The sequence below is a fragment of the Pituophis catenifer genome, unplaced genomic scaffold (assembly GCF_029215685.1).
Source record: "Pituophis catenifer annectens isolate HBS135680 unplaced genomic scaffold, rPitCat1.0.hap2 SCAF_3, whole genome shotgun sequence".
NCBI classification, from domain to species: domain Eukaryota; kingdom Metazoa; phylum Chordata; class Lepidosauria; order Squamata; family Colubridae; genus Pituophis; species Pituophis catenifer.
Window position 1 is genome coordinate 98777853 of NW_027256883.1, and position 27990 is coordinate 98805842.

The window sequence follows — 27990 nt, forward strand, 5'->3', positions numbered from 1 at the left end:
GCTCACTTGGCAAGAAAAGTTCAGAGTGTCCAAGGCACAATTCCAAACATGGTAAAACAGGAAGCACATGATCAAACAAACAGCCAGCAAACCAACATGTTGTTCCCAGCAACGTCTCTCTCTGCCTGCTGTCATAAATAGCCAGCTTTCTAGTACAGCCCATCAAGGCAGGCAGGGCCTTTTCCTCCCAAGTAGTCTGGCTGACCTCCATTGCTCCTGCCTTTTCTCTGCATTGTGTGCTCTCAGATCAGATACAGAAGGCAGTTCCTCCTCCTGTTCACTGGCCATCTGCTCCTGCAAGACTTTCCCAGCTGAAGCCTCCTCCAATTCTCTTTTGGCTGGCTGTTCAGAGCCATTAATCAATTTAGTTCCTGACGTGCCAGGAATAATCTCATCCTCCCTTGAGCTGAGGAAGAATCTGGGTAGTCGTCCAAAGGAGACATCACACCTGGATTGGGAAGTTCTTCAGAAAATTGCTTATACTTGGTTACCTTGCATGAGGACTGCTACAATCCAAGGTGCTAGTTATTACCTGTAAATATCTTAATCACAGTCATGGTCTGGTCATTTTCTCTGCCATCTGTCCTGCTGATATCATTGGGCAGATTTGAACATAGAACATCAAACATAGAATCATAAGGCTGGAAGGGACCTCAGAGGTCTTCTAGATCAACCTCTTGCTCAAGGCAGGAGACCTTATACTATACTGAAAATGATTGTCCAGTCTCTTTTGAAAATCTCCAGGAAAAGCTATTCCAGAAACAACTCCAGGAAAAGCTATTCCAGAAAATTTATCCTTTTAGGTTGGATTTGTTTAATAAGCTTCCACCCATTACTTCTTATCCTGCCCTCTGGTGCTTTGGAGAATAAGTCAATCCCCTCTTTTCTGCGATATGCCTTCAAGTACTGGGAGGCAGTTATTATGTCCCTCCAATTTGCTTTGATAGCCTAGTCATAGCTACCTCCCTCAACTGTTCATTGTACAATTTAACCTCCAGACCCGTTATCATCTTTGTTACTCTTCTCTGCATACTTTCTGGGGTCTCAGCAACTTTTTTGTATCTGTCAGGTATGCTTCCTTCAAAGTCCAAGAAAGAATGACCCCAACTCCATTGTTTTAAAGGGAAAGGTACGTTTACTGGAAAATGAAATGATTGTAACCAAGGAAAAGCAGAATCTGAGGCAAAAGCACAAAAATTACAGATAGAAAGCATCCCCTCCCACTGTCCAACATAAATCATCCAATCCAAAGGTCTCCCAGGGGTCAGGTGGAAGCACATGTCTGGCGGTGTCATCAATCAGGAATGCCGTGGCCGTTGACCCAATAGCAGCTTCAAAGATGCAACACTATATCTTAGGAATCACTTTCGTTTCTCTCTCCAGTATACTTATAACTCAATGCTATCTCCCCCCTCCCCCCGTTACCATGGTAGCCAAAGCAGCAAAAGGCGGAGGCTGACATTCGGCCCCCCTCCAGAAGAGAGGAAACCCTTATTCCTGAAAGAGAAGAGAAAGGAGGTAACAACACAATATAATCTACATATATAGAAATTAGAGTTTATTAGGATATTTGGTGTGAAACAACTGTACTTTCTTTGGTGCCTGGACATCACGTTTGTTCACCCATTCAGCTTTAGACAATGGGAAATGTTTCCAGGCCACCAGATATTGCACTTTACCGTGATGCTTCCTGGAATCCAAGATCTTCTTAACCTCAAAATGTTGTGCCCCTTCAATCAGTATGGGAACAGGAGGAGGCTCTTGGTCCAGACGTAAAGGGGATGAATGTTCCGGTTTCAGCAAGCTGACATGAAACACGGGGTGAATTCGTCGCAAATTTTTTGGCAATCTCAATTCAACCGTGACTGGATTAATGACTCGAGTAATTGGGAAAGGGCCCAACTTGGGTCCAAGCTTCTTTGATTTTTAGGGGGTTTGTAAATATTTGGTAGAAAGGTAAACCATGTCCCCCACTTTATAAGCATGTGCCAGACACCTCTTTTTGTCGGCTTGGGCTTTATGTGCTCGATGTGCTTCATCTAGAGCTTTTCGGGTTACCGCCCAAGTCCCTCGTAACTGTTCGATCCAATCAATCAAAGAAGGGTTCTGTGGGTTATCTTGAGGTAGCTCTGGGATTGGCACAAACTCTTGGCCAGAAGCCACCTTGAATGGAGTGAACCCTGTGCTACTATGTATGGAGTTATTATACGCCACTTCCGCAAATGGCAATAAGTCCACCCAGTTATCTTGCTGATAATTTATGGAACATCTCAGATACTGTTCTAACATGGAATTGGTTCTCTCAGCCCCATTTGTCTGGGGTGGGTGGGTGGAGCTTAACCCCTGGGCGGAGCCTATCAACATCAGAAACTCCTTCCAAAAGTTGGAGGTAAATTGTATACCCCTGTCCGAGATTATACGTTTCGAAGCACCATGTAACCTATACACATGTTGAATAAACATTTTTGCAAGGGTTTTAGCTGACAGGATCTTAGGACATGGGATGAAATGCACTTGTTTGGAAAACAAATCAGTTACTGCCCATATGACTGTGCACCCCCCACTATCCGGCAGGTCTACAATAAAATCCATGGATATCTCTTTCCAAGGGGCATTTGGCCTTGCCACACTCTGAAGTAGACCAGGTGGCTTCCCCGGAGGTCTTTTAGCTGAGGCACACACTGGGCAGGTAGCTACATATGCCTCTATATCCTTTTTGAGTACGGGCCACCAGAATTGTCTTTTAACGAGATGTAGAGTTTTGACAAATCCAAAGTGTCCTGCCACCTTGGCGTCATGAACGTGTTGCAACACTGTTACTCTCAAACTGGCAGGAACATACAATTTGGCTCCAACCCAAGCTAGTCCATCACAAAGTGTACATTCATTCGACTGGGTTTGAAACCACTCGTCAGTTTTCAGAGCTTCTTGTAGTTTCTGAAACAAATCACCCGAGAGGGCTGGATTGCTCCTCGCCTGCGCTGTGGTAGTCACTTGGGTCGAAGGGATGATCGGGCGAACCACTTCCTTCTTGGTACTGTTGTATTGAGGCAATCTGGAAAGTGCATCCGCTATGAAGTTCTTTCCACCAGGAAGGTAGCATAGCGTGAAATCAAAATGGTTGAAGTGCTGAGCCCAGCGAACTTGCTTTGGTGACAGCTTACACAGTGTTTTCAATGCCTCCAGGTTTTTATGGTCAGTCCAAACTTCAAAAGGATGCTTAGCTCCTTCAAGAAATTGTCTCCACATTAACAGTGCCCAGTGTACTGCAAAAGCTTCCTTCTCCCATATGGCCCATCTCCTTTCAGTCTCCGACAATTTCCGGGATGTATAGGCACAGGGCTGTAATTTCCCTTCTGCATTTTTTTGCAGAAGTACTGCTCCTACTGCTACGTCGCTTGCGTCAGCCTGTACTACAAAAGGCTCTTCCATGTCCAGATGTTTGAGGACTGGTTCAGCAGCAAACAACCGTTTTAGTTTTTCGAATGCTGCCTGACAGTCCATAGTCCACTCAAGGGCCCGGAAGGGCTTTGGTTTTACTTCACCTTTTGTTTTCAGGAGATTTGTTATTGGTAGCGCGATTTTTGCGAATGAGGGGATGAACTGTCTATAGAAGTTAGCAAATCCCAGGAAACTCTGTAGTTGTTTGCAGGTGCGTGGTGCACAGCCCGGACTTTTCCAGTATCCATCTCTATTCCCTCACGAGATATGCGATATCCAATATAGTCAATTTTGCTTTGGTGGAATTCGCACTTGGAGAGCTTGGCATACAGTTCAGCAGCCCTGAGTTTTTTCAGGACAGTCCGCACCAATTTCACATGGTCGTCCATGTTCTCAGAGTAGATAAGAATGTCATCCAAATAGACGAGCACCCCCTTATACAGGTGCTCATGCAGCATTTCATTGATCAATTGCATGAACACAGCAGGGGCTCCTTGTAGTCCAAAAGGAAGCACTCAAAACTGGAAACATCCCAGTGGGCAGTTAAATGCTGTTTTCCATTCATCCCCTTCCTTAATTCGCACTCTGTAGTATGCCTCTCGTAAGTCAAGTTTGGTGAAGATCTTCCCCTTTCCTAGGTGGGCTAGCATGTCCTTCATGAGCGGCAGGGGGTAAACATTTTCCATGCAAATGTGTTCAGGTTTCTATAATCAACTACCCGATGAAAGGAGACATCTTTCCTTTCCCGGAACAGTACCAGCGGCGCCACCCTTGGTCTGGCTGGTTGGATAAAACCCCGTTCTAGGTTTTTGTCAATGAACTTTCGTAACTCCCCCAACTCTCGAGGGGTCATGGGGTAGATCTTTGGCTTAGGGAGCTTTACCCCAGGGTGTATTTCAATAGTACAGTCCGTAGCTCTGTTTGGGGGGCAGCACATCCGAGGCCCTTTTACTAAAAACTTCTCGGAGATCCCAATACTCCTTTGGAATCTTCTCCTCCCCTTCAATGTGGCCTATTGCCACCTCCGCCCCTTCATGTTCTACTCCGTCCTCAAGGGGGGGTTCTTCCCTCTCTAGTCTCGGGTTTCTGGTGCGAATGCGCAAAACCCCCATCTTCTAGTTAACACGTGGGTTCCATCGATGGAGCCAGGGTAGTCCAAGTATGAGGGGTCGTTCCATGCCAGGGGCCACAATAAAATTGAGAGTCTCTACATGATCCCCCAATTGCATTTCAATGGGTTCAGACAAAAAACTGGCTGGGCCCCCTCCTGCTATCGATCCGTCCAACTGGCAGAACGCAATGAGCCTTTTTAACATTTTTAGCCTTAGGCCCATTTTCTCTACCACTTTTGGGCTGATTATGCACCTGGTGTACCCAGAGTCTAATAGGGCTAGCATCTGCGCGTGTGCCCCTGTGGATGGCACCCTTATTTCTATGGGAACGAGCATGGGGCCCTCAGTGTGACTCACCAGATCATCGGAGTCAGAGTCGGAGTCCGTCTCGCTGTTGTCCGCAGTGGTCAGAGTTCCCAATTCACCCTGGTTTCGGGGAGCGAACTCAACGACTTCCCCTTTCAGGGCGGTTTCCCGGGCTTTTGCGGGCACTTTGTCAGCCTTCTTTGGCCCTGAGCTGGTAGATTTTGGCACTGGCTTGGAGAAGCACTCAGCGGCCCAGTGACCTTCCTTGCCACACTTGAAGCATGTGAAGGGCTTCGACTTGGGTTTGAACTCCGCTCTCTCCTCAGCCGTCTTTGGCACTCCTTTGCGGTAGTAGTAGGATGACGGATCCCCTGTACGGCCCCCTTGGAGTCGGCTTCGGGCCAGATCGATCTCCATGTCCTCAGCTACTATGTACCAACTCTGCAAATCTTCGGGGACCCCCCCGTACTCTACAATCTTTGTAAACGTCTTCATTCAGTCCATCCTTAAAGCTCTCCAGTAGGGCCTCTTCTGACCACCCTGTCATAAAAGGTGCCAGCTCGCGAAACTCTTGGGTGTATTCTGCCACCAATCTCCGGTCCTGCTGGATACCCTTCATTCGGAATCTCACCTTCTGCTCAGCTAGGTGGTCTTCAAACCACCTCCTAAGAGCCCCCATGAATAGGTTGTAGTTTCTCAGCAAGGGGGAGTTGTTATTGTGGAGGACCACCATCCATTCAGCTGCTACTCCCTCTAGGGCATTCGTGATGCATCTCACTCGTGCTGCATCTGACAAGTAGTCCCCCCCCCCAGTCCTGCATGTGGTTCCACACTTGGGTCAGGAAAAGCCCCAAAGTCTTCGGATTCCCTCCATACTTTTCAGTTAGGGGGGGATTTTTGGTTTTTTGCGTCTCCGGGGTGGGGCCTGCAAGGCTGGGGGTCCCTGGGCTGCTGCATCCCTCGCTTGGATACCCGAAGCCTGAGATGTTCCTTCCCCAGCTTCCTCTTCCTCTCTCCCACAAACAGTCTCCTCTGGATCCACTCTGGGGTAGTCTCCTCCCTTCCCCACAAGGAATACATAAGACTCATGGTTTTTTCGGCTTTCTTTGGCATCGCAGAGGAGTTGCATAGCTTGAGCAACCACACGGCCTCTCCCTTACGGGGTCTGGAGCTGGTTACTCCTTGGGGGGTCCTCGCTAGGTCCGGCAACCTCCCTACTCCCCGCGACCATCTGGCTTCCTCTGGCTCCTCTCTCAGCTGTAATTTTTCCATCCACTCTGTGGCTTCTCCCCCTGGTTGGAATGAAGTCATCGTAGAGCCAGCAGCTCCCATCTGATCTAAATCACTTTCTTGATCAGAGTTCCTGTGGTTTTCAGCCCCCTCGGTAGTTGTTCGGGATGGCTGAGAATGAGATTCTGCTTAATGTCAGGTATGCTTCCTTCAAAGTCCAAGAAAGAATGACCCCAACTCCATTGTTTTAAAGAGAAAAGTACTTTTACTGGAAAATGAAATGATCGCAGCCAAGAAAAAGCAGAATCTGAGGCAAAAGCACGAAAATTACAGATAGAAAGCATCCCCTCCCACTGTCCAACGTAAATCATCCAATCCAAAGGTCTCCCAGGGATCAGGTGGAAGCACACGTCTGGCGGTGTCATCAATCAGGAATGCCATGGCCGTTGACCCAATAGCAGCTTCAAAGATGCAGCACTATATCTTACGAATCACTTTCGTTTCTCTCTCCAGTACGCTTATAACTCAATGCTAGCTCCCCCCTCCCCCCGTTACCATGGCAGCCAAAGCAGCAAAAGGCGGAGGTTGACAGTATCAGGATGACTAGAACTTTTTGCAGTAATCAAAGTCTGGTTTCACTAGTGCATTATAAAGTGGCATTATCACTTCTCGTGATCTTGATGTTATACTTCTGTTAATTCAGCCTAGGACTGCATTGGATTTTTGTAGCCTGTTTCTGCACATGCGCAGATCATCAGTGATGATGTCGGGGTGGGTGGGCGGAGCCTCCCACCATCATTACTACTGGTTTGCAAGAACCAGACCGAACCGGGAGCAACCCACCACTGGCCTGCTCATATTTAAATGATGGTCCACTAGGACACCTAGATCTTTCTCACATGTCCAAGAATACTATAGTATGTCCAAAGCATATCACTGGTCCAGTAATTTAATCACTTGATCAAAGAAGGCAATAAGGTTTGTGTGGCATGAACTGCTTTTAACCAACCTATTCTGGCTTCTAGTAGTTACTTTGTTCATTTCTAGTGCTCACAAATCCTGCGCCTAATTATTTTTTCCAAGATTTTCTCAGGTATTGGTCTAAAGATGATTAGCCTATAATTTCTTGGATCCATATCCCCCCCTTTTTATAGATTGGTATCACATCAGCTCTTTTCCAGTTTTAAGGTAAGCCTGCAGAATGGGATCTTGTTTGTAAATTCCTGGATAAACAGGGAGGAGCTGTGCCAAGAATGCAGACTGTGTCCTTCATCTGGAGCTGATTGTGGAGAAACCTCTGAGGTTCTTCCATGTGGAGATTGAAGTCAAAGACATTAATGACAATGCTCCCAAGTAACAGATTCTGAGTATGGCTGAATTTCTTTTCACATCTGGTAGAATGCGAATTCTACATCTAGTCGAAAAGGTAAATGAAAGTTTCTTCTGCATCAAAGTAAATATATTTTCTGAAGTATAGGAAGTAATAATTGTGTTACATTTAAAGCCCTCTCAAGCACTATATCCAATGTTGGGCAATATAGTTTATGATAAATTCAAAGAAGTGCTAATAAGAGCAGTAAGGATTACGGGTGTGGAAAGAAAAGAGAATTTGAAAAATGGATTCAACCTTGAGAAAAGAAGACTTGATTGACAGCATCCTTAAAGAAGCTGAAGGAATATCATACAGAAGAAACCTTGTTTTCTTGGTCCCAAGGGTGAAGAAATAGAACAGTGGACAATTACTATGTTACGTGCACGGACAAACATTCAGATGGTTTCTATACCTGGGCTACTTTATCTGAGCAAACAAAAACTACAATAAAGGTTTGTATTAAAAAACCCGATAGATCCTCTTGATTCAGGATTAACTAGTGGTGATTGAGTTCATGAATTTTTTTTCCCCTGGCTAATGAAGTTAATAAATTGGCTGCTGTTTTCTCCCAAGCTATGAAAAGTAAAGGTACAAATTCAGTGAGTAACTCCTTGCTCTCCCAGCAACCTCTGGTGATCTGCAAATGCAACCAGTGACTCACACCATACATTATGAAGTACCATACATTATGAAGAAAATCTGATCATTAAATCATTGCTTCCTCCCGGATCGCTTATTTCTTGTTCTACCACAAACTGAATCAAATTTATTATGCCACTGATGGATTTTGAAATCCCTCTGTTATATATTTGACCAACCCATCTTTTAGATGGAAGTTCTTTCTCATGATGAAAAACATTAGTTCCCTGTTGTTTAAAAAAAAAAGATTTTAAATTGCTCAGTTTAGAAAACATGTATTGATAACATTAATGAGCATAGAAAAAAATATTTGCATAGGCTTAGGTAAAAAAGGAGGAAAAGAACTTTTATGTACTTCAGATAAACTATTTTCAATAGTTTAAATAAATAAATGTATAAGAAAAATGTATAAAAAAATTAAGAATAATAAAATAAAAAATTTTGAAGAAACAAAAAAAACTAATACTATAGAATAGTTTGGAAAAAATAGTCAGTACAGGATTTCCCTCCTTATTTGCAAGTCAAGTTGAAATATATCTCCTTTAAAAAATAATTGAAACTGCTACTTCTTTATTCCTATGATTGTGAGACAAATACTTTTTTCTGTAATTAGTGATATCTGAAACCCTAACTTCTTCATTTAAGTATCTAAGAATAAAGGGGGAAAAAATCAATAGAAAATGTATTTAAACACCTTGCATTTTGTTACCAAATAAGTTTTGTTAAATTTCTCAACCATTTCTGGTGGCAGATGTGGAAGAACAATTTAAATCATCCTGCTAGGTAAGATAAATGAAAGATATGATCTTGTAGAACTTAAATATGTCGTCCAAATAGATTTCTGTACTGAATGGATAGAAAGGCCTACATCATAAGTAGTTTCAATTTCCAACCTGTATGCTAGCTGTACTGAAAACACATACATACAGTACACATTTACATTTCTCAATAAAGATAATTGTAGACTGTTGCTCAATGTTATAAAGAATATTTTAAAATCATAAATTATTTCTGTGAAATTAACTATAAGTGGTCACTTCATCTTGAACATTTTTATTTATGTTCAACATTTGTTCAATGAGGCAGCACTGTCTGTCAGAAATTTCAAGTTGAGTTATTTTTTCCTTCTTCATTTGCTGCAGTTTTTATCTGCATGAATTCTGTCCATTTAAAAGACTGTAAATAATGAGAAATAGTTTTTAAAGAGATAAGCAACTCTGTGCAACTTCCGTTCTGTGTTAATTTTTCTGCCATCTTCAGTTGTGAGACAGAAAGAAAAATCATGTTTCTATAGTTCTTCAACTCAAACAAGATGTTTCACTGTGGATGAGTGGGATGATTTTTCTTTTTCTTTTTTCTTAATATCATTGTTTATTACTATAAGCTGCTAATTTAAACAAGATAAAGGCAATAACTGAACCCAAAAAATATATTTTTGTGGTTAGGATCCCACAGAAATGTCACAAACCTGGTTCAGCCAGATAAGAAACTTCATTGCAGGTAATAATTAAGCCATATGAAACAGCTGACTGCCTATAATGTAAGTTGGTCTTCTATCTGCAGTGATTCAGATGCTTAGCTTCCCACTTCTCATGAATTAACAAATTCTTTGTGTAGCTGTTTGTGGCCTTAAAACTGATTGTTGAATGTTAACATAATTACCAACACTGACTCTTGGCATACTTTTCACATGTAGTATACTACCACACAGTTGTTTAAATGCCAGGTATCTTCCTCCCAAAAAGGAAACGAAAGTTTATTCTGCATCAAAATAAATATATTTTCTAAATTATAGGAAGTAATAATTGCATTACATTTAAAGCCCTCTCAAGCACTATATCCAATGTTGGGCAATATAGTTTATAATAAATTCAAAAGAGTGCTAATAAGGGCAGTAAGGATTATGGATGTGGAAAGAAAAGAGAAATTGAAAAATGTGTTCAACTTTGAGATAAGAAGACTTGATTGAGGGTGCATTTAATAGCATCCTTAAAGAAGCTGAAGGAATATCATACAGAAGAAACCTTGTTTTCTTGGTCCCAGGAGGGAGAAAATAGTGCAATGGGTTCTGACTTCATGAATCCCCCCCAGCCTAATGAGGTTAATAGATTTGCTACTATTTTCTTCTGAACTATGAAAAGGAAAGGTACAAATTCCTTATTGTGGTTAGATGTTCAACATCTCTGTATGTGTGTGTGTATAAACAAAAAAAAAAAACCCAATGAAATTTTTTTTATGTGAGGTTATTTAATGACAGACTCATTAAGTCACTTGAAATGAAATAAAAAAGACTAAATGTTTGGATTCCAGTATCTTTTCCTTCTTAAAAGATTTAGTACAGAAGAGTACATGTTAAACATCTGAAAATAAGTTGTGGAAAAAAGTGATAAAAAATCTATGAAAGTAAAAAAGTGATACAAAATAAGTATCATTGAGTACGGTTTGTCAGCCAGCTATAAATTTGCTACTGTTTTCTTCTGAGCTATGAAAAGTTAAGGTACAAACTCCTTTATGATGCTTAGATGTTCAGTGTGTCTGTAGGTGTGTGTGTATAAAAGAAAAAAAATGAAAATTTTTTATGTGAGATGATTTAGCGACAGACTCATTAAGTCACTTGAAATTAAATAAAAGATTAAATGTTTGAATTTCAGTATCTTTTCCTTGTAAAAAGATTTAGTACAAAATTAAATAGGGGTCATAAGAAATACATGGGTTAGATTAATTGCAACATGTTATCTATTTCTGGAATAAACCAGTTAAGACATCACATGAGTTTTGAGAACTTGACCTGCTTGTCATTTGCCTAAAAAGTTCAGGAGTTGCATATCCAGCCAAATTCAGAAATAAAACTAGAAAAGTACTTCTGCTTTCATAGCATCGGAATATCATTATGAGTTTCATTGGAATTAATGTTCCAATGTTTGTGATTTGGCCAAAAGTCTAATTCAAATGGGTTGTGACTACTTCAACTTCCCTCCATCTATTTGGTGCTCACCTATTGGGAGCAATGGGAAAGATGGCCAGAGAACCAGACAAATATCCATTCCATTATAATACATTTCCATGGAAGCACCAAGGATCAATATAAGATCTAAATTAATATAATAGTTAAAGACCAAAAGAAGGAAAACTACACATTAGAGATACATGAACGCTTCAGCAAGCCCTTGAAGCCTTAAGGAAAGAATATCACAGAGGCTCAATGAAGAATGGAAGTCTGTTTCTCATTTTGAATTTTGATCACAAGAGGTCGCTGTTTCCTAAGGAAACTCTCTAAATGAAACTGAAAATGCAGAACCCCTCCCTTAAAGTGACGGACATTCTTGCCAGTCAGATCCACAAGGAAAATATTGAACAACAGAGAAAGCTCAACAAGCCAAGATTCAACCTATCAACGCATTGCCAGTATGGCTGGGGTAGATGGTCTCTGCTCCTGACACTTTTGAGACAAGATATTTAGAGAAAAAGAGAAGAGCTTGCTGGTGTTGTGCCAGTGTCTGCAATGCTTACCTGGCCGAAGGGGCTGCTGCAGCTGCTTCTGCTCCACACTGCCTGGAAAATGGGGAGCGGCCAGCTCCATTATTCTGTGCTGGAGGAATCCCAGCACGGCACCTTTGTGGGCCGCATCACCCAGGATCTGGGGTTGGAGGTGAGCGAGCTGGTGCCTCGGATGTTCCGGATGCTGTCCAAAGGAGAGAAGGACTATTTTGAGGTAAACCTGCAGAATGGGATCTTGTTTGTAAATTCCCGGATAGACAGGGAGGAGCTGTGTACCAAGAATGCAGACTGTGTCCTTCATCTGGAGGTGATTGTGGAGAAACCTCTGGTGTTCTTCCATGTGGAGGTTGAAGTCAAAGACATTAATGACAATCCTCCCATCTTCTCAGCCAGGGAACAGATCCTGAGCATGGCTGAACTGATAAAAACTGGTACCCGATTCCCTTTAGAAGGTGCCTCTGATGCAGATATTGGTACTAACACTCTGTTAACATACAAGCTTAGCCCAAGCAACCATTTTATTCTTGATTCAGAAAATGATGAAGATGAGAGTAAATCTGTAGTACTTCTATTGAAGGTTCCACTTGACAGAGAGGAGAGCCCTGTGCATCGTTTAGTACTGACAGCCACTGATGGGGGTGAACCAAAACTCACAGGAACTGTTCAGCTAGTCATCAAGGTGCTGGATGTCAATGACAACCCTCCTGTGTTTAATCAATCTGCTTATAAGGTAAAGTTGCTAGAAAATACAGCTAGTGAGTCATTAGTTATTGCTCTGAATGCTGCAGACTTAGATGAAGGGATTAATAAAGAAATCTCTTATTTTTTTAGTAATAAAGCACCTCCACATGTCACAAAGCTCTTTAGTATAAATTCTGATATTGGGGAAATCAGAATGATTGGAAAATTGGATTACGAAGAAAGTAAGTTCTATGAACTTCCAATCATAGCAGAAGACAAAGGCAGTCCTCAATTATCAGGACACTGTAAAGTTCTCATTGAGGTTTTGGACATGAATGACAACGTTCCAAAACTATCTGTGAATTCTCTCTCTGTGCCATTGCCAGAGAACTCCCCTCCAGGGACTGTGGTAGCCATCATCAGTGCTTCTGACAAGGATTCTGGAATCAATGGGCAGATAAACTGTTTCCTCTGGCCCACTGGTGTACCCTTCAAACTTGAATCTACATTCAAGAATTACTACTCCCTGATCGTTGGTGCAGACCTAGATCGAGAGCAGGTGGCTGAGTACAGGATGGTTGTGACAGTTGAAGATCAGGGCGTTCCACCACTGTCTTCTAGTCTCACCATTTTAGTGTCTATTAGTGACATAAATGACAATGCTCCGGCTTTCACACAGCCCTCCTACACAGTCTTTGTAAAGGAGAACAATCCCCCTGGTGCTCACATTTTCACAATGTCTGCTGGGGACCCAGATATAGCTGAGAATGCCCTGATCACCTATTGGATAGATGAGAAGCTCTGGCCATTGTCAAGCTACATCTCTGTACATTCAGAGAGTGGAAAACTTTATGCTTTGCAGTCTTTGGACTATGAGGAGTTGAAACTGCTGGAGTTCCATGTGAGAGCCAAGGATGCTGGAATGCCCTCCTTGTGTGGCAATGCGACTGTTCAAGTCTTTGTGATGGATGAGAATGACAATGCACCTGCTCTATCAAGGTCATCAGAAGAGAATCTGATTCTTCTAGTGGTCCCCATGATGCCTGGGCATATTGTAGGCAAGGTCCATGCCTTGGATGCAGATTCTGGATACAATGCATGGCTAAAGTATGAATTGGTTGAAGAAAGCAATAGTCCATGGTCTGTGGGGCAGTATAGTGGTGAGGTGAGTACCAAATATTCTCTAGAAGAATCAGAAGGAAGCAAAATCCACAGTGTTTTGGTTCTTGTGAAGGATCATGGAAAACCTCAACTGTCAGCTACAGCCACCTTGAGTGTGTCACTTGTGACAAATGGTCAGACAATGAAAACGGATATTAATCTTCAAAGGTCAGGGGAAAACTTTGTGCCCCTGGTGGACTCAATCAACGTCTATCTGATCATTGCCATCTGCTCTGTTTCCAGCCTCTTCTTGTTGGCCACTCTCATCTACATGGCCCTGCGATGCCACTGCAAGGAAAAGGAACCCATGGTGTATGGCCCTGGCATGGCCACCCTGGTGTGTGCCAGCGAAGTGGGCAGCTGGTCCTATTCCAATCGCCACAGCCACATCCTGGCAGGTGTGAGTGCAGAGGCTGGTGTCAAGAGCGATCTCATGATTTTCAGTCCCAATATTCCTGTCTTTGCAGATAATGGGGAACTTATCAATGGGGTGGATGTGCCCCCAGATTCTGCTAAAAAGGTGAGTCCAGCTCTTAGAGTTCTTGTCATCCACTTGGCATCCTATTTCCATGCTTATAAAGAGCCGCCCTGAGTCTTCGGAGAGGGGCGGCATACAAATTGAATGAATGAATGAATGAATGAATGAATGAATGAATGAATGAATGAATAAATAAATAAATAAATAAATAAATATTGAATTTTTAGGTTTAGACACTGGTGGAAAATATATTGAATTACAAATCATGAATCCTTTTTTTGTAGATAAAATATTTTTCTAATTTGAGAAGCTATAGAAAGGTTCAAAAAAGTTTGACAGTAACTTATATGTGAACAATAATGAATGATTTTTCTATTGTTGATGGTTTTGTTAGTTAATGAATCAGTTATCAATGTAATGCCTCTTTTTGTGACAATGTTTATGGCTAGCATAAATTGCAAATGTTAAAAATTTATTAATCTACTAGATTACACAGAACATTATTTGTAAGTTTGGGAAGTTTATATCTTCTTAATATATTGTTGGTAACTTTAAAAATAGAAAGTCTAATATTGTACAGGAGTTAACAATTGGATAAAAGTAATATGTTTGAAATACAGAAATTATAACTGATAACTGGATAGTCATATTCATAAAATGATAAAATATTACTTTGTACTAGAGCTCTCTAATCCAAATGGAATGGCCTTGTCAGTTTAACAACCATTAGGTGGATTCTTTTATCCTGTTTCTATTGCAGCACCTGCAGTGTCACACTTTGTGAGGTTGGAAGGAATCAAATGATCTTCCTACACCAAAGTCCTTCCCAATCTTTACATTCTATAATTCAAATCTTTGAGAAGTGTTAATTTAGCATGTGTTTGGGGAGTGGGAACGGATTATATCATATGAAAACCCAGGTCTTTATTTTATGTATCTGAATGAATAATCTGAGAGAATTGAAATATGAGGGGATTGGAAGAGGGAAATCCTTGCAACCTTCAACAAAATAAACTTAGGGGATCTATAGTTTGCAAACCTACATAGCTGAAAATGATGGAGCACAAGGAACTCCTGTTGTGTCCTGAGAAGCTCATAGAGCAATTAAGTAGTAAATGCTAAAGATCTGCTTTGATTTTTCAAGAACATGTCTTTATTTGTTTAATCAGACAATTTTCTCAGTATAGCTGTGCTTTGCCAGTCCTTTAATTCTGTGAGGTATTTTTATCTTCACAATCTATTTTATAAGCATGGGATGTCTTGGTGGTCCCTCATCTATGTACTCACAGTTCAACTTTCTTGAGTTTAGCCAAGGTCAGCTGGGTGTTGCATCAACTTGTAGGAATGATATGAACAACTTACATACTGATTTTACAAAGTATACTGTAACTTTCTGTAACAAGGTTTTTAATAAAACAGAGAAATAAGACTGTTGCCTTCATAGTCAGGAAGAATAGAACAAGAGCAGTACTTGGCTATACTGCAACCAATAACTAAATAATATTAATTAGACCTCATTTAATATTCTGATTATCTAAGTTTACGTTCCCAAAACTGATGCAGAAAAAGAGGAGGTCAATAGGTTTTATGGTCAAATTGCGATTTGAATATTCAATAAAATGTGGAAGCAAAATGTGCTGTTATGTATACTGGGTTGCAAAAGTTAAAAAAAATATAGACACACCCAGATAGATTATGCAGAAATTGAATTGACCATATCATTGATACAAGGAAGTAGAAGAATTGTAAGAACAAAGATGTGACCAGGGACTAACTGTAGTATTTCAAAGGAGAACATCCAGAATTGCTTTGAAGCCCAGAATATACAAGGAACTGTGGGACAAACAATTCCATAGAACAAAAAATAGAACTTTCCCAGAAAAGAAGCCAGAACCAAGAAAGACAAAGATGTTAGGACAGAAACCTAACAAAGAATTTTAAATAAGTTTTAGAAGAGTCAAGAAACAGTATTATAAGATCTGTAACAACATCGAAGAAAGAAACAGACTTGGGGAAATAAAGGAAAGCATTCCAAAAATCTTCAAACTCAGAAGGAGGTTCAAACCTTGAATTGATATACTAATAAACAGATAGTAATTGATTCAAAAAACAAATAAAACTGAAAGTAATCATAGCAGTTTTCCTACTGTTTTTAAAAAGACTTCACTGGATCCATCTGTACTTGAGTATTTTGGAAGTCTCTGAAACAAGGAAGATTTTTGAGAAGGTTGTCATTACATAGGGTCCTAGAGGAAACAGATTATTTGGATTTCTTTCAGGCAGATTTCGGATTGGACATAACACAGAGAGATCATTGGCCTGACTGACACATGACCTCTGACTGAACTGATATGAGGGTAATTCAGTCATACTGGTTCTTCCTGATCTCTCACCAGATTTTGATGGGCTCAACCCAGATAAAACTGTTGCTGAGAGTTTTGGAATACTCTGAGATTGGAATGTTTCATTTTTACAGCTATGCTTAATGATCCAAACTTATGGCTGTTGCAGCGTCCCCTTGTTACTTGATTGTTATCTGGGTGTTTGGCAATCAAATCACCTTCATGACTGGTTGCCAAGTGGCCTGTAATCAGGGGTGGTATTCGACTGGTTTGGACCAATTCGGGCGAACTGGTAGCGGTGATTTGAATTGGTTCACCGAACCGGTAAATACTACCTCTGACTGACCCTGCCCATGCCCCCCAGTCACCGCTTGCTCCTTCTGGCTCCTTGCTGCTTGCCCCGCCCATCCCACCTGCCCTATATATGTTGCCTTTGCCACGTGGCCCAGCTAATCACCTCGCCAGCTCTGCTCAGCTCACTAAAGGTAAGCAATGCATGCCACCCAATTGCCCTTCACCTTGGGTTGGGGGCCGGGGCCCAGGGATGCACCATTCCCTGGGGCCCTGGAGCCGCCACCCACTCGCCACCTGCCTCAGCCAGGTCGGGGAATGCACCACTCCCTGGCTGTGGCCTTGCCCTGGAGCCGCTGCCCGCTCACCGCCCACCTCTCTCACCTGCCTTCACACTTTGTCGGGGGGACATGGCAAGGGGAGGCTGCCTTTTACGCTGAGCAGCCTCCAGCCTCTGGTGGTCATTTTTGGCTGCCTTCTGAGCAGCTCTGCTGCGAAGCCATCCCTCTGGCTGCTGCAGTTCTCCTGGCCAGGTACAGTCACAAGTGGCACCAGCAGGCAATGGGGTCCATGTGCGGGGCTGCCGCCCTGTTCTGCTTGTGCACACGCACCTCATTGCCTGCCGGTGCCGCTCGTGGCCAGACCCGGCCAGGAGAATATTAATTTATCCCTGTACCTATTTATGCAATTTACATACATATTTATCCATCATAACGTATATATTTCTCATCCAACACTACATCCTTGTCTCAGCTATCCTCCTTTTATCTAGCCATTTGTAAATTTTTTTCCAGATTATATAGTACTGTGTTTCACATTTATCCTTGAGCTCCTAGGTAAGTCTGCATTTCTGTGCAGTTAAGAATTTTTAGTAATATTTCCTTTTCAGTTGGGGTATCTTTCTCTTTCCACTTTTAAGAAAAGGCCGCTGTGAGTATATGCAATACTAGATAATTTATATCTTTCTTATATTTACCCTCTGTCATTCCCAAAAGGAAAAATACCAGCTTGACTTCTATATTTATTAATAAAATTTCTTCAAGCCAACTCTTTATTAAATTCCAATATTTTTTTGCCTTTGAGCATTCCCATCACATATAGTAGAAATCCCCCGAAGGTGTCTTACACTTCCAACAAGCTGAAGAATTTCCCTTATTGATTTGTGCTAATCGGTGAGCAACTTGATCTGCCTGCCTGCCTTCCTGCCTAGACTTGTGGACTTCAACTCCCAGCAAAACTGGCTGAGGAATTCTGGGAGTTGAAGTCCACAAGTCTTAAAGTTGCCAAGGTTGGAGACCCCTGTTCTATTGGGTAAGTTTTTTTCCCCTTTGGGAGCTTTAAAAAAATAGTTAATTGGGGTTTTTTTTAGTTGTTCTTTTTTTAGACCTAGCCATTTAAAGTTTAGGAAGTTTTAAATTTACCTGCTTTTATATAAAAATAAAAATAAATTAAAATAAAATAATATTTGTGCAGCTTTCTGAGATTTAGTGTGTTTCTGTAGTGTTTCACTCTAACTACACAAACACACAAAATCTCACAAAGCTGTATGTGGAATTTTGTGTGTGTAAAGTGTAAAAGTTGTTTTTTTGGGCTTTTTATGGCTGTGTGAGGTTCCTGCTTGTTGCAGGGGCCATTTTGGGTCTAGCACAGCTGCTTTTACATTGTGGGTGAGCCAGTTGTGTTGTGTGTGTGTGTAACATGTGAAAGTTGTTTTTTTGGGCTTTTCGTGACTGTGTGAGGTTCCTGCTTGTTGCGGAGCCATTTTGGGTCTAGCACAGCTGCTTTTACATTGTGGGTGAGCCAGTTGTGTTGTGTTGTGTTTTGTAGGTTAAAAAAGGGAAAAGATGTGACATTGACTTGGGCATGCCCACCCAGTCACCTTACCACCAAGCCCCGCCCACTAATTAAGCCCCACCCACAGAACCGGTAGCAAAAAATTTTAAATTTCACCCCTGCCTTCTAGTGCCAATAAGCTTGTATTTTTTGAGATGCATCCACTCACTTATCCATACCAAAGCTGCTGCTTGATAGTATATTCTCCAATCTGGTAGGCCGAATCCACTTCTTTCTCTAGCATCTTGTAATAATTTTAATCTCGGTTTTTTTCTCTTGCCAGATAAATTTTGAAATATATCTTTCCAAATTTGTAAAAAAATCTTTTTTGAGCCGAATTGGTATGCATTGAAATAGAAACAACATTTTCGGTAAAATATTAATGTTAATGGTAGCTATACTACCTATTAAAGATAACTGTATTTCCATCCAATTTTCCAAATCTGACCTAATTTGTGCCATTAACTTATCGTAATTATCTTCTTTGAGTGTAATGCATCTTGCCATCAATTGAATCCCCAAATATCTAATTTTTTTTCGTTACCTGAATATTTATTTTTTCCTCCAATTCTTTTTTTTTTTTTTTTGCTTTTCGGTCATATTTTTAACTATTATTTTCGTTTTTTTCCTTATTAATTTTTAGGCCTGCTACTTCCCCATATTTCTCCAGCACTTCCATCAGCCTAACACCAGATTTCACAGGTTCTTCAATAATAAAGACAAGGTCATCCGCAAATGCCTGTGCTTTAAAAATTTCTCTCCTTATTTTTAAGCCTTTGATCTGTTCATCTTCTCGAATTGTTCTAATTAAAATCTCTAGTGATAGAATAAATAGTAATGGTGATAGCGGACAGCCTTGTCTTGTTCCTTTTTGAATAGGAAAAATTTTCTTCGTTTCCCCATTAATTACAACTTTGGCTTCCTGTCCAAAATAGATTGCTTTGTACATATTTATAAATTTCCCCCGAAAGTCCATATAATTTAGTTGTCCTAATATGAAATCCCATTTAACGTTATCAAAGACTTTTTGTGCATTGATAAATATCAATGCCATTTGTTTCTCATTATGAACTTCATAGTATTCTATAGTATCTAAGACAGTCCTAATATTGTTCCTTATATGCCTTCTGGGCAGGAAGCGATTTTGATCAGAGTGAATAAATTTCTCTAATACTTTTTTTAATCTATCTGCCATAATTGACATAAAAATTTTGTAATCCGAATTTAATAAAGATATTGGCCTACAATTTTTGATATGAGTCAAATTGGAATTTTCCTTGGGAATCAGTGTAATAGTTGCTTCCCTTCATGATGTTGGTATCCTGGCTTCATTCAGTATGTCATTGTATACCTCTACTAACAATGGGCCTAGAATTTCCTGATGATTTTTATAAATTTCTGACGGCAACCCATCAGAACCTGGTGCTTTGTTACTTTTTTGTTTTTTAATGTCCTCAGATACTTCAAATGCTGTTATCTCATTATTTAATAAGTCTTTATGTTCCGTCGGAATTTTTGGCAGTCCTATTTTTTGCAGATATTGCAATATCTTACCTTCCTCTATCTTTCCTTTATCCTCATATAAATTTTTAAAAAACTCATAGGCCACCCTTTTCTTCCCCTCATTTTGACATATTACTTCTCCCTCCTCATTATATAATTTACTAATTTGACTTTTTTCCTTTCACTTTTTTAATCTATAAACCAACCAACGTCCCGGCTTATTTGCATTCTCAAAAAAGTTTTGTTTGATACTTTTTATTTGCTGCACCATACTCTCCTTTTCAATGATATTCAATTTATGTTTAGTTATATCTATTTGCTGTTTCAATTCCCACTTTTTTGGTTCTTCCTGTAATTCTTTCTCCAATTTGCTAAGCTCCTCCTCTAGATTTTTCTGTCGCTGCCTTTTTTGTTTATTATCTTTAGCCATCTATGTTATTGCTATTCCTCTCATATAAGCTTTGGCCATATCCCACAGATTTTGACTATTTGTATCCTCTTTTTTATTACTTTGAAAAAACAAGCTCATTTGTTCATCCATCTTTAATTTAATTTCTTTAATTTAGAATTGCTTTTTTTAGGGTCCACCTCCTTATTTTTTTTGTCCTTTCCATTTAATTATAATAGGATTGTGATCTGCCCATGAATTTGTATCAATATTAATTTCCTAAATTTCTAAATTTAATTCCGTTGATGCCCATGCCATGTCAATTTGGGACCAAGATTGATGTCTGCCAGAGTAATATGTATATTGTTTCTTGTTCCCATTTCTTTCCCTCCAACTATCCTTTAGACAGTTCTTCCGCCATTTTAAAAAATATATTAGGTAATATTCTTCTGATACTTTTCTTTGATCTATCATTCCTATAGTTTAGTTCTCTATCCACAATCATATTGTAATCACCAATTATCCACATATTATCATATTCTAAATCTCCTATCATGTTATACAATTTCTTATAGAATAATTTTTGACCCTTGCTTGGCGCGTATATTCCAGTCAAGATCGGATTTTTTTCCGTTCAAGGTTAACTCTACTAGTAATATTCTATCCTCTTCATCTTTACATATTTGTTTAGCCAAAATTCCATCCTTTACATACATAACAATTCCCCCTTTCTTGTGCTGTGATGAAGATATAAACAAATTGCCTAGCTTATTACATTTTAATAGATGGTGATGTTGCTTTTTTATGTGCATTTCTTGCAAAACTATTATATCCAAGTTCATCTTATACAATTTATTGAAAAAATGTTTCCTTTTTCCTGGAGCATTTAACCCATTAACATTTACAGATAAGATTGATATTTCCTCTTGTACATCTCTATTTGTATTTAGGCCTTGTTGCCCTAAATACAACTTGTCTGATTTCTTTGTATTCTTTGTGTCCACCATAATCATCTTTCCCATTATCTACATTCTCTCTTTTCACATTACCTTTCTCTTTACTTTGACATTCCCTCTTCTCTGGTGACTGTCCTCTTAGTTCTCTATCCTCCCTTCTTTCTCTTTCTTCCACCTTCCCTTTATTACCAAAATTCTGTCTGTAAAACTCTTCTACTTTGTCCACTGTGTCTAGTCTGAACCTTTTTTCACTCCACTATACCATAATCCCCTCTGGAATAAATCATCGGAAATTTACATTTTTTCTTGTCAATTTGAATGTTAGCTTTTGGTAGGGTCGTCGTAGTTCTCTTATCCTTCTGGGAATCTGTTTAAGCACCACCAGCTGCCTTCCTCTAAACTCCAATGGGTCTTCTCTGGTCCTATGCAGGATCTCGTCATGTATTGATTTTTTTATAAATCTAATATGTACTTCTCTGGGTAGATTGTTCCTATGTGCATAATTAGTATGGATCCTATAGATTTCATCCATTTCATTGATCATTTCCTCTTTCCCAATTCCTAGTGCACCCGCCAATAAATCCGCCATCATCTCCGAAAGGTCCTCACTGTTTTCTTCCCTCACATTTTGGAATCGCAGGAAGTGGTCTGCTTTTTCTGTTTCTAAATGGTTAACCGACAGTTCCAGATCTTTATTGGCTTGTATCAGTCTTTCTTCCATGTCTTCCACTCTTTTTTCTTCTCTTCCCATTCTCTCCTCCATTTCCTGTAGTTTTTGCTCATTTTTCATTATTTGTTGTTGGAAGCATTCAAATTTATCGTCCATTGATCTCATCTTTTCTTTCAATTCTTCTGTATCACTCCTTACTTTTGCTATCTCTCGTTTTAAGTCCTCGTGATTTTTTAGCATAACATCCTGCATTGTCTGTAACATTTGTTGTAAGTCTTTGAATGAATTGGACCTTTCCTTTTGCATTATTTGCTCGATGGACCTTTGCCCTGCTGGACTCAGTTCCACTGTCATAGTTTGTACCCCCTGTCTTTTCCCTGCACCAATTCTTGTCAAATTAGAAATGCTTTACACCAACCACTTTACACCAACCTCCCCATTTCCTTATATTCCTCTTGTATTTCTCCAGCACACCCCAGCTATTACTAATTCCACAATTCAATTTTCAGTACTTAAATTCACCACTTCCCCTTAATATCCTATGTTCTTAAATGTCATTTAAATTTAGCATCCTTATATTAATCTATCCTTCCAATATATCGATCTAGCACATCCAACAATATCAACAATTAATTAATAACAGAATTTATAATTAAATCACATACAATATCAATGCCGTCATTACTTAATATATTAGATAGAAAAAAATATAGTAATCAAATAGTAAGAAAAAATAAAGTAGTAATCATAAAAGTACTCATAAAGGTAATGTCTTCTTAAAAGTGTCCCATATCACCACCGCCTTGTAGTGTTTTCTCTGTTTCTAAATGAGCACTATTTCACAAGTTCTGTCATAGCCAAAGTTATGCACAGGATCTCCCCAATTTATAAGTTAGTTAGCAGCAAATTCTCAAATGTAACTCTTATATTCCTTTGAATTAGCTTTTCTTCTCTTGGCCAGTAGGTGTCACCCTTGCTCCTTGTTATATTACTCAACCATCACTCACTCTTCAAAATGTCCGTAATCTCCAATTAATCAGCACTTTCACTCTCAAACTTTAAATTGACTGGTTTTATAATATCAAATCATCAATAATAGCAAGATACTCCCTTAACTTTCCCCCCTCACTTCTACAACGTTGTCTCCTGCATTGAAATAGCCTCTTTTAAGCCCTAAACTTGCCATTCGCTGCTGTGTTTTGGAGGGAATTTCCCCCTTCCTGGGGCCTCCTTTTTCCTCTTCCCTCTTTGCTAATCCTCCAGGAAGGTCTTTCGCCTGGCTTACTCGCAAGAAGATACCAAGATCGCTTTAGCCCAGCTCCATCTTTCTGTTGTCCGGCTAGTCCAGTGCTATCATTGTCCAGCTCTCTGATGTCATTTCTTCACGGCCACCATTGTGGGCGTCTTTTATCCCCAATCAGCTTCTCTGAGGCTTTCTTGCCATCTGCTATCCCAACTGATGCCAAGAATTGCACTGCAGGGTGCCCTTTTCTTCCGATTCCCCCTCCAAGGGATCTGGGACTCTGAAGAGTCCGCCGACCGAAGGAAAATAGCTTTGAAAGCAATTCTCCAAACCGGAGCGCCGTTTTACACAGCTTTCCCCCTTGACAGCTGGCTCCGCCCCCCTAACTTGTTTTCTTGATCACAGGGTGGAGAAGATAGAACAGTGGAAAATTACTATCTTTTACATGCACGGACAAACATTTCTTGTCGGATGGTTTCTATATTCAGGCTACTCTACCTAAGCAATAAAAAAGGAAAGGTTTGTGAAAACAAACCCAGATAGACCCTCTAGATTAAAGGTTGACTAGTGAAGACTGCGTTCATGATTTTTTCCACCAGGCTAATGAGGTTAATAGGTTTGCCATTGTTTTCTTCCGAGCTATAAAAAATAAAAGTACAATTTCCTTTATGATTATTAGATGTTCAGTGTGTCGGTATGTTTATGAGTATAAAGGAAACAATAGTGAAAAAATTATTATGTAAGGTTATTTAGTGACAGACTCATTAAGTTGCTTGAAATGAAATATAAAAATGGAAAAGTTTGAATTTCTGTACTTTTTTCCTTCTCAAAAGATTTAGTACAGAACAGTACATGTTAAACATCTGAAAATAAGTTGTGGAAAAAACTGATAAAAAATCTATGAAAGTAAAAAAAGTGATGCAGAATAAAAAAGGGAACTAAATAAAAAAAAGAGAATACAAATGCAAAAACAGAGACATAGATACATAGTTTTTATACCAATACAATATAATTTTCAAGGGATCACACAGAAACAATTTTGAAACTGGTTTCACTACCTAATTATTTATTGATTCTGAGGCAGGGACGTTATTAATGACTTAGAATGTATTCTATGGTCTCCTAAAAATAATTTTGGTGATAAAATGTTGGTAAGGAATAACATTTTATAGACTTAGTGATGGCACTGATAACAACAGATTAATCAGGGAAAGAACTAAGAGTTACTATACTCTGGAAATGCACTCTAATACATGGGTTAGATTAATTGCAACATGTAATCTATTTCAGGAATAAGCCAGTTAAAACATCACATGAGTTTTGAGAACTTGCCCTGCTTGTCGTTCGCCTAAAAAGTTCAAGAGCTGCATATCCAGCCAAGACTCAGAAATAAAACTAGAAAAATACTTCTGCTTTCATAGCATTGGAATACCATTATCAGTTTCCTTGGAATTAATGTTCCAATGTTTGTCATCTTGGTCAAAAGTCTGATTTAAATGGTTGCAACTACTTCAACTTCCCCCCATCTATCTGGTGTTCATCTATTGGCAGTGGGAAAGATGGCCAGGGAGTACCAAGGCATTAACATAAGATTTAAATTAATATAATATAATATTTAAAGAACAAAAGAAGGAAAACTACATATCAGAGATACATGAAGGAATAGTAAGCCCTCGAAGGAAAAAGTATCGCAGACTCAATAAAGAGTGGAAGTCTGTTTCTCATTTTGAAATTCAGTCACAGGAGGTCGCTGTTTCCTAAGGAAATCCTCTAAGTGAAACTGAAAATGCAGAGCCACTCCCTTAAAGGGACAGACATTCCTGCCAGTCAGATCTATAAGGGAAATATCAAACAACAGAGAGATCTCAACAAGCCAAGATTCAACCTGTGAACTAGTATGGCTGGGGTAGATGGTCTCTGCTCATGACACCTTTGAGACAAGATATTTAGAGAAAAAGAGAAGAGCTTGCTGGTGTTGTTCCAGTGTCTGCAATGCTTACCTGGCCGAAGGGGCTGCTGCAGCTGCTTCTGCTCCACACTGCCTGGAAAATGGGGAGCGGCCAGCTCCATTATTCTGTGCTGGAGGAATCCCAGCACGGCACCTTTGTGGGCCGCATCGCCCAGGATCTGGGGTTGGAGGTGAGCGAGCTGGTGCCTCGGATGTTCCGGATGCTGTCCAAAGGAGAGAAGGACTATTTTGAGGTAAATCTGCAGAATGGGATCTTGTTTGTAAATTCCCAGATAGACAGGGAGGAGCTGTGTGCCAAGAATGCAGACTGTGTCCTTCATCTGGAGGTGATTGTCGAGAAACCTCTGAGGTTCTTCCATGTGGAGGTTGAAGTCAAAGACATTAATGACAATGCTCCTATCTTCTCAGCCAGGGAACAGATCCTGAGCATGGCTGAATTTATAACAGCATCTGGTACTCGATTTCCTTTAAAGGGAGCCTCTGATGCAGATATTGCTACTAACGCTCTATTAAATTACAAGCTCAGCCCAAACAACCATTTTATTCTTGATACAGGAAATGATGAAGATGAGAGTAAATCTGTAGTACTTCTATTGAAGGTTCCACTTGACAGAGAGGAGAGCCCTGTGCATCATTTAGTACTGACAGCCACTGATGGGGGTGAACCAAAACTCACAGGAACTGTTCAGCTAGTCATCAAGGTACTGGATGTCAATGACAACCCTCCTGTGTTTAATCAATCTATTTACAGGGTAAAGTTGCTAGAAAATACAGTCAGTGGGTCATTAGTTATTAATCTGAATGCTACAGACTTAGATGAAGGGATTAATAGGGAAATCTCTTATTTTTTTACTGATAGCTTAGCTCCTCATGTCACAAAGTCGTTTAGTATAAATTCTGATACTGGGGAGATCATAGTGATTGGAAAATTGGATTACGAAGAAAGTAAGTTCTATGAACTTCCAATTGTAGCAGAAGATAACGGCAGTTCTCAATTATCAGGACACTGTAAAGTTCTCATTGAGGTTTTGGACATGAATGACAACGTTCCAGAACTATCTGTGAATTCTCTCTCTGTGCCATTGCCAGAGAACTCCCCTCCAGGGACTGTGGTAGCCATCATCAGTGCTTCTGACAAGGATTCTGGAATCAATGGGCAGATAAACTGTTTCCTCTGGCCCACTGGTGTACCCTTCAAACTTGAATCTACATTCAAGAATTACTACTCCCTGATCGTTGGTGCAGACCTAGATCGAGAGCAGGTGGCTGAGTACAGGATGGTTGTGACAGTTGAAGATCAGGGCGTTCCACCACTGTCTTCTAGTCTCACCATTTTAGTGTCTATTAGTGACATAAATGACAATGCTCCGGCTTTCACACAGCCCTCCTACACAGTCTTTGTAAAGGAGAACAATCCCCCTGGTGCTCACATTTTCACAATGTCTGCTGGGGACCCAGATATAGCTGAGAATGCCCTGATCACCTATTGGATAGATGAGAAGCTCTGGCCATTGTCAGGCTATATCTCTGTACATTCAGAGAGTGGAAAACTTTATGCTTTGCAGTCTTTGGACTATGAGGAGTTGAAACTGCTGGAGTTCCATGTGAGAGCCAAGGATGCTGGAATGCCCTCCTTGTGTGGCAATGCGACTGTTCAAGTCTTTGTGATGGATGAGAATGACAATGCACCTGCTCTATCAAGGTCATCAGAAGAGAATCTGATTCTTCTAGTGGTCCCCATGATGCCTGGGCATATTGTAGGCAAGGTCCATGCCTTGGATGCAGATTCTGGATACAATGCATGGCTAAAGTATGAATTGGTTGAAGAAAGCAATAGTCCATGGTCTGTGGGGCAGTATAGTGGTGAGGTGAGTACCAAATATTCTCTAGAAGAATCAGAAGGAAGCAAAATCCACAGTGTTTTGGTTCTTGTGAAGGATCATGGAAAACCTCAACTGTCAGCTACAGCCACCTTGAGTGTGTCACTTGTGACAAATGGTCAGACAATGAAAACGGATATTAATCTTCAAAGGTCAGGGGAAAACTTTGTGCCCCTGGTGGACTCAATCAACGTCTATCTGATCATTGCCATCTGCTCTGTTTCCAGCCTCTTCTTGTTGGCCACTCTCATCTACATGGCCCTGCGATGCCACTGCAAGGAAAAGGAACCCATGGTGTATGGCCCTGGCATGGCCACCCTGGTGTGTGCCAGCGAAGTGGGCAGCTGGTCCTATTCCAATCGTCACAGCCACATCCTGGCAGGTGTGAGTGCAGAGGCTGGTGTCAAGAGCGATCTCATGATTTTCAGTCCCAATATTCCTGTCTTTGCAGATAATGGGGAACTTATCAATGGGGTGGATGTGTCCCCAGATTCTGCTAAAAAGGTGAGTCCAGCTCTTAGAGTTCTTGTCATCCACTTGGCATCCTATTTCCATGCTTATAAAGAGCCACCCTGAGTCTTCGGAGAGGGGCGGCATACAAATTGAATGAATGAATGAATGAATGAATAAATGAATGAATGAATAAATAAATATTGAATTTTTAGGTTTAGACACTGGTGGAAAATATATTGAATTACAAATCATGAATCCTTTTTTTGTAGATAAAATATTTTTCTAATTTGAGAAGCTATAGAAAGGTTCAAAAAAGTTTGACAGTAACTTATATGTGAACAATAATGAATAATTTTTCTATTATTGATGGTTTTGTTAGTTAATGAATCAGTTATCAATGTAATGCCTCTTTTTGTGACAATGTTTATGGCTAGCATAAATTGCAAATGTTAAAATTTTATTAATCTACTAGATTACACAGAACATTATTGTTGGTAACTTTAAAAATAGAAAGTCTAATATTGTACAGGAGTTAACAATTGGA

At 40.2% G+C, this 27990-nt stretch overlaps 1 protein-coding gene across 1 annotated transcript; it reads left to right on the top strand.

Moving 5' to 3' along the window:
• The first annotated feature begins 3192 nt into the window (after window positions 1–3192).
• Window positions 3193–27569, top strand: LOC139314998 (uncharacterized). The gene is made up of 3 exons (XM_070941023.1): window positions 3193–3229; window positions 11637–13960; window positions 25155–27569. The coding sequence occupies exons 1-3, from the start codon at window positions 3193–3195 to the stop codon at window positions 27567–27569; spliced, it is 4776 nt and encodes a 1591-aa protein (XP_070797124.1).
• The last annotated feature ends 421 nt before the right edge of the window (window positions 27570–27990 follow it).

What these genes read in the sequence shown, in the direction of transcription:
- LOC139314998 (XM_070941023.1), top strand. Translation starts at nt 3,193, where the DNA reads ATGGTCAGTCCAAACTTCAAAAGGATGCTTAGCTCCT. An exon ending in CAAAAGGATGCTTAGCTCCT is followed by an intron (nt 3,230 to 11,636) that starts TCAAGAAATTGT and finishes TGCTGCAGCTGC; the next exon opens with TTCTGCTCCACACTGCCTGG. An exon ending in CCCCAGATTCTGCTAAAAAG is followed by an intron (nt 13,961 to 25,154) that starts GTGAGTCCAGCT and finishes ACCTGGCCGAAG; the next exon opens with GGGCTGCTGCAGCTGCTTCT.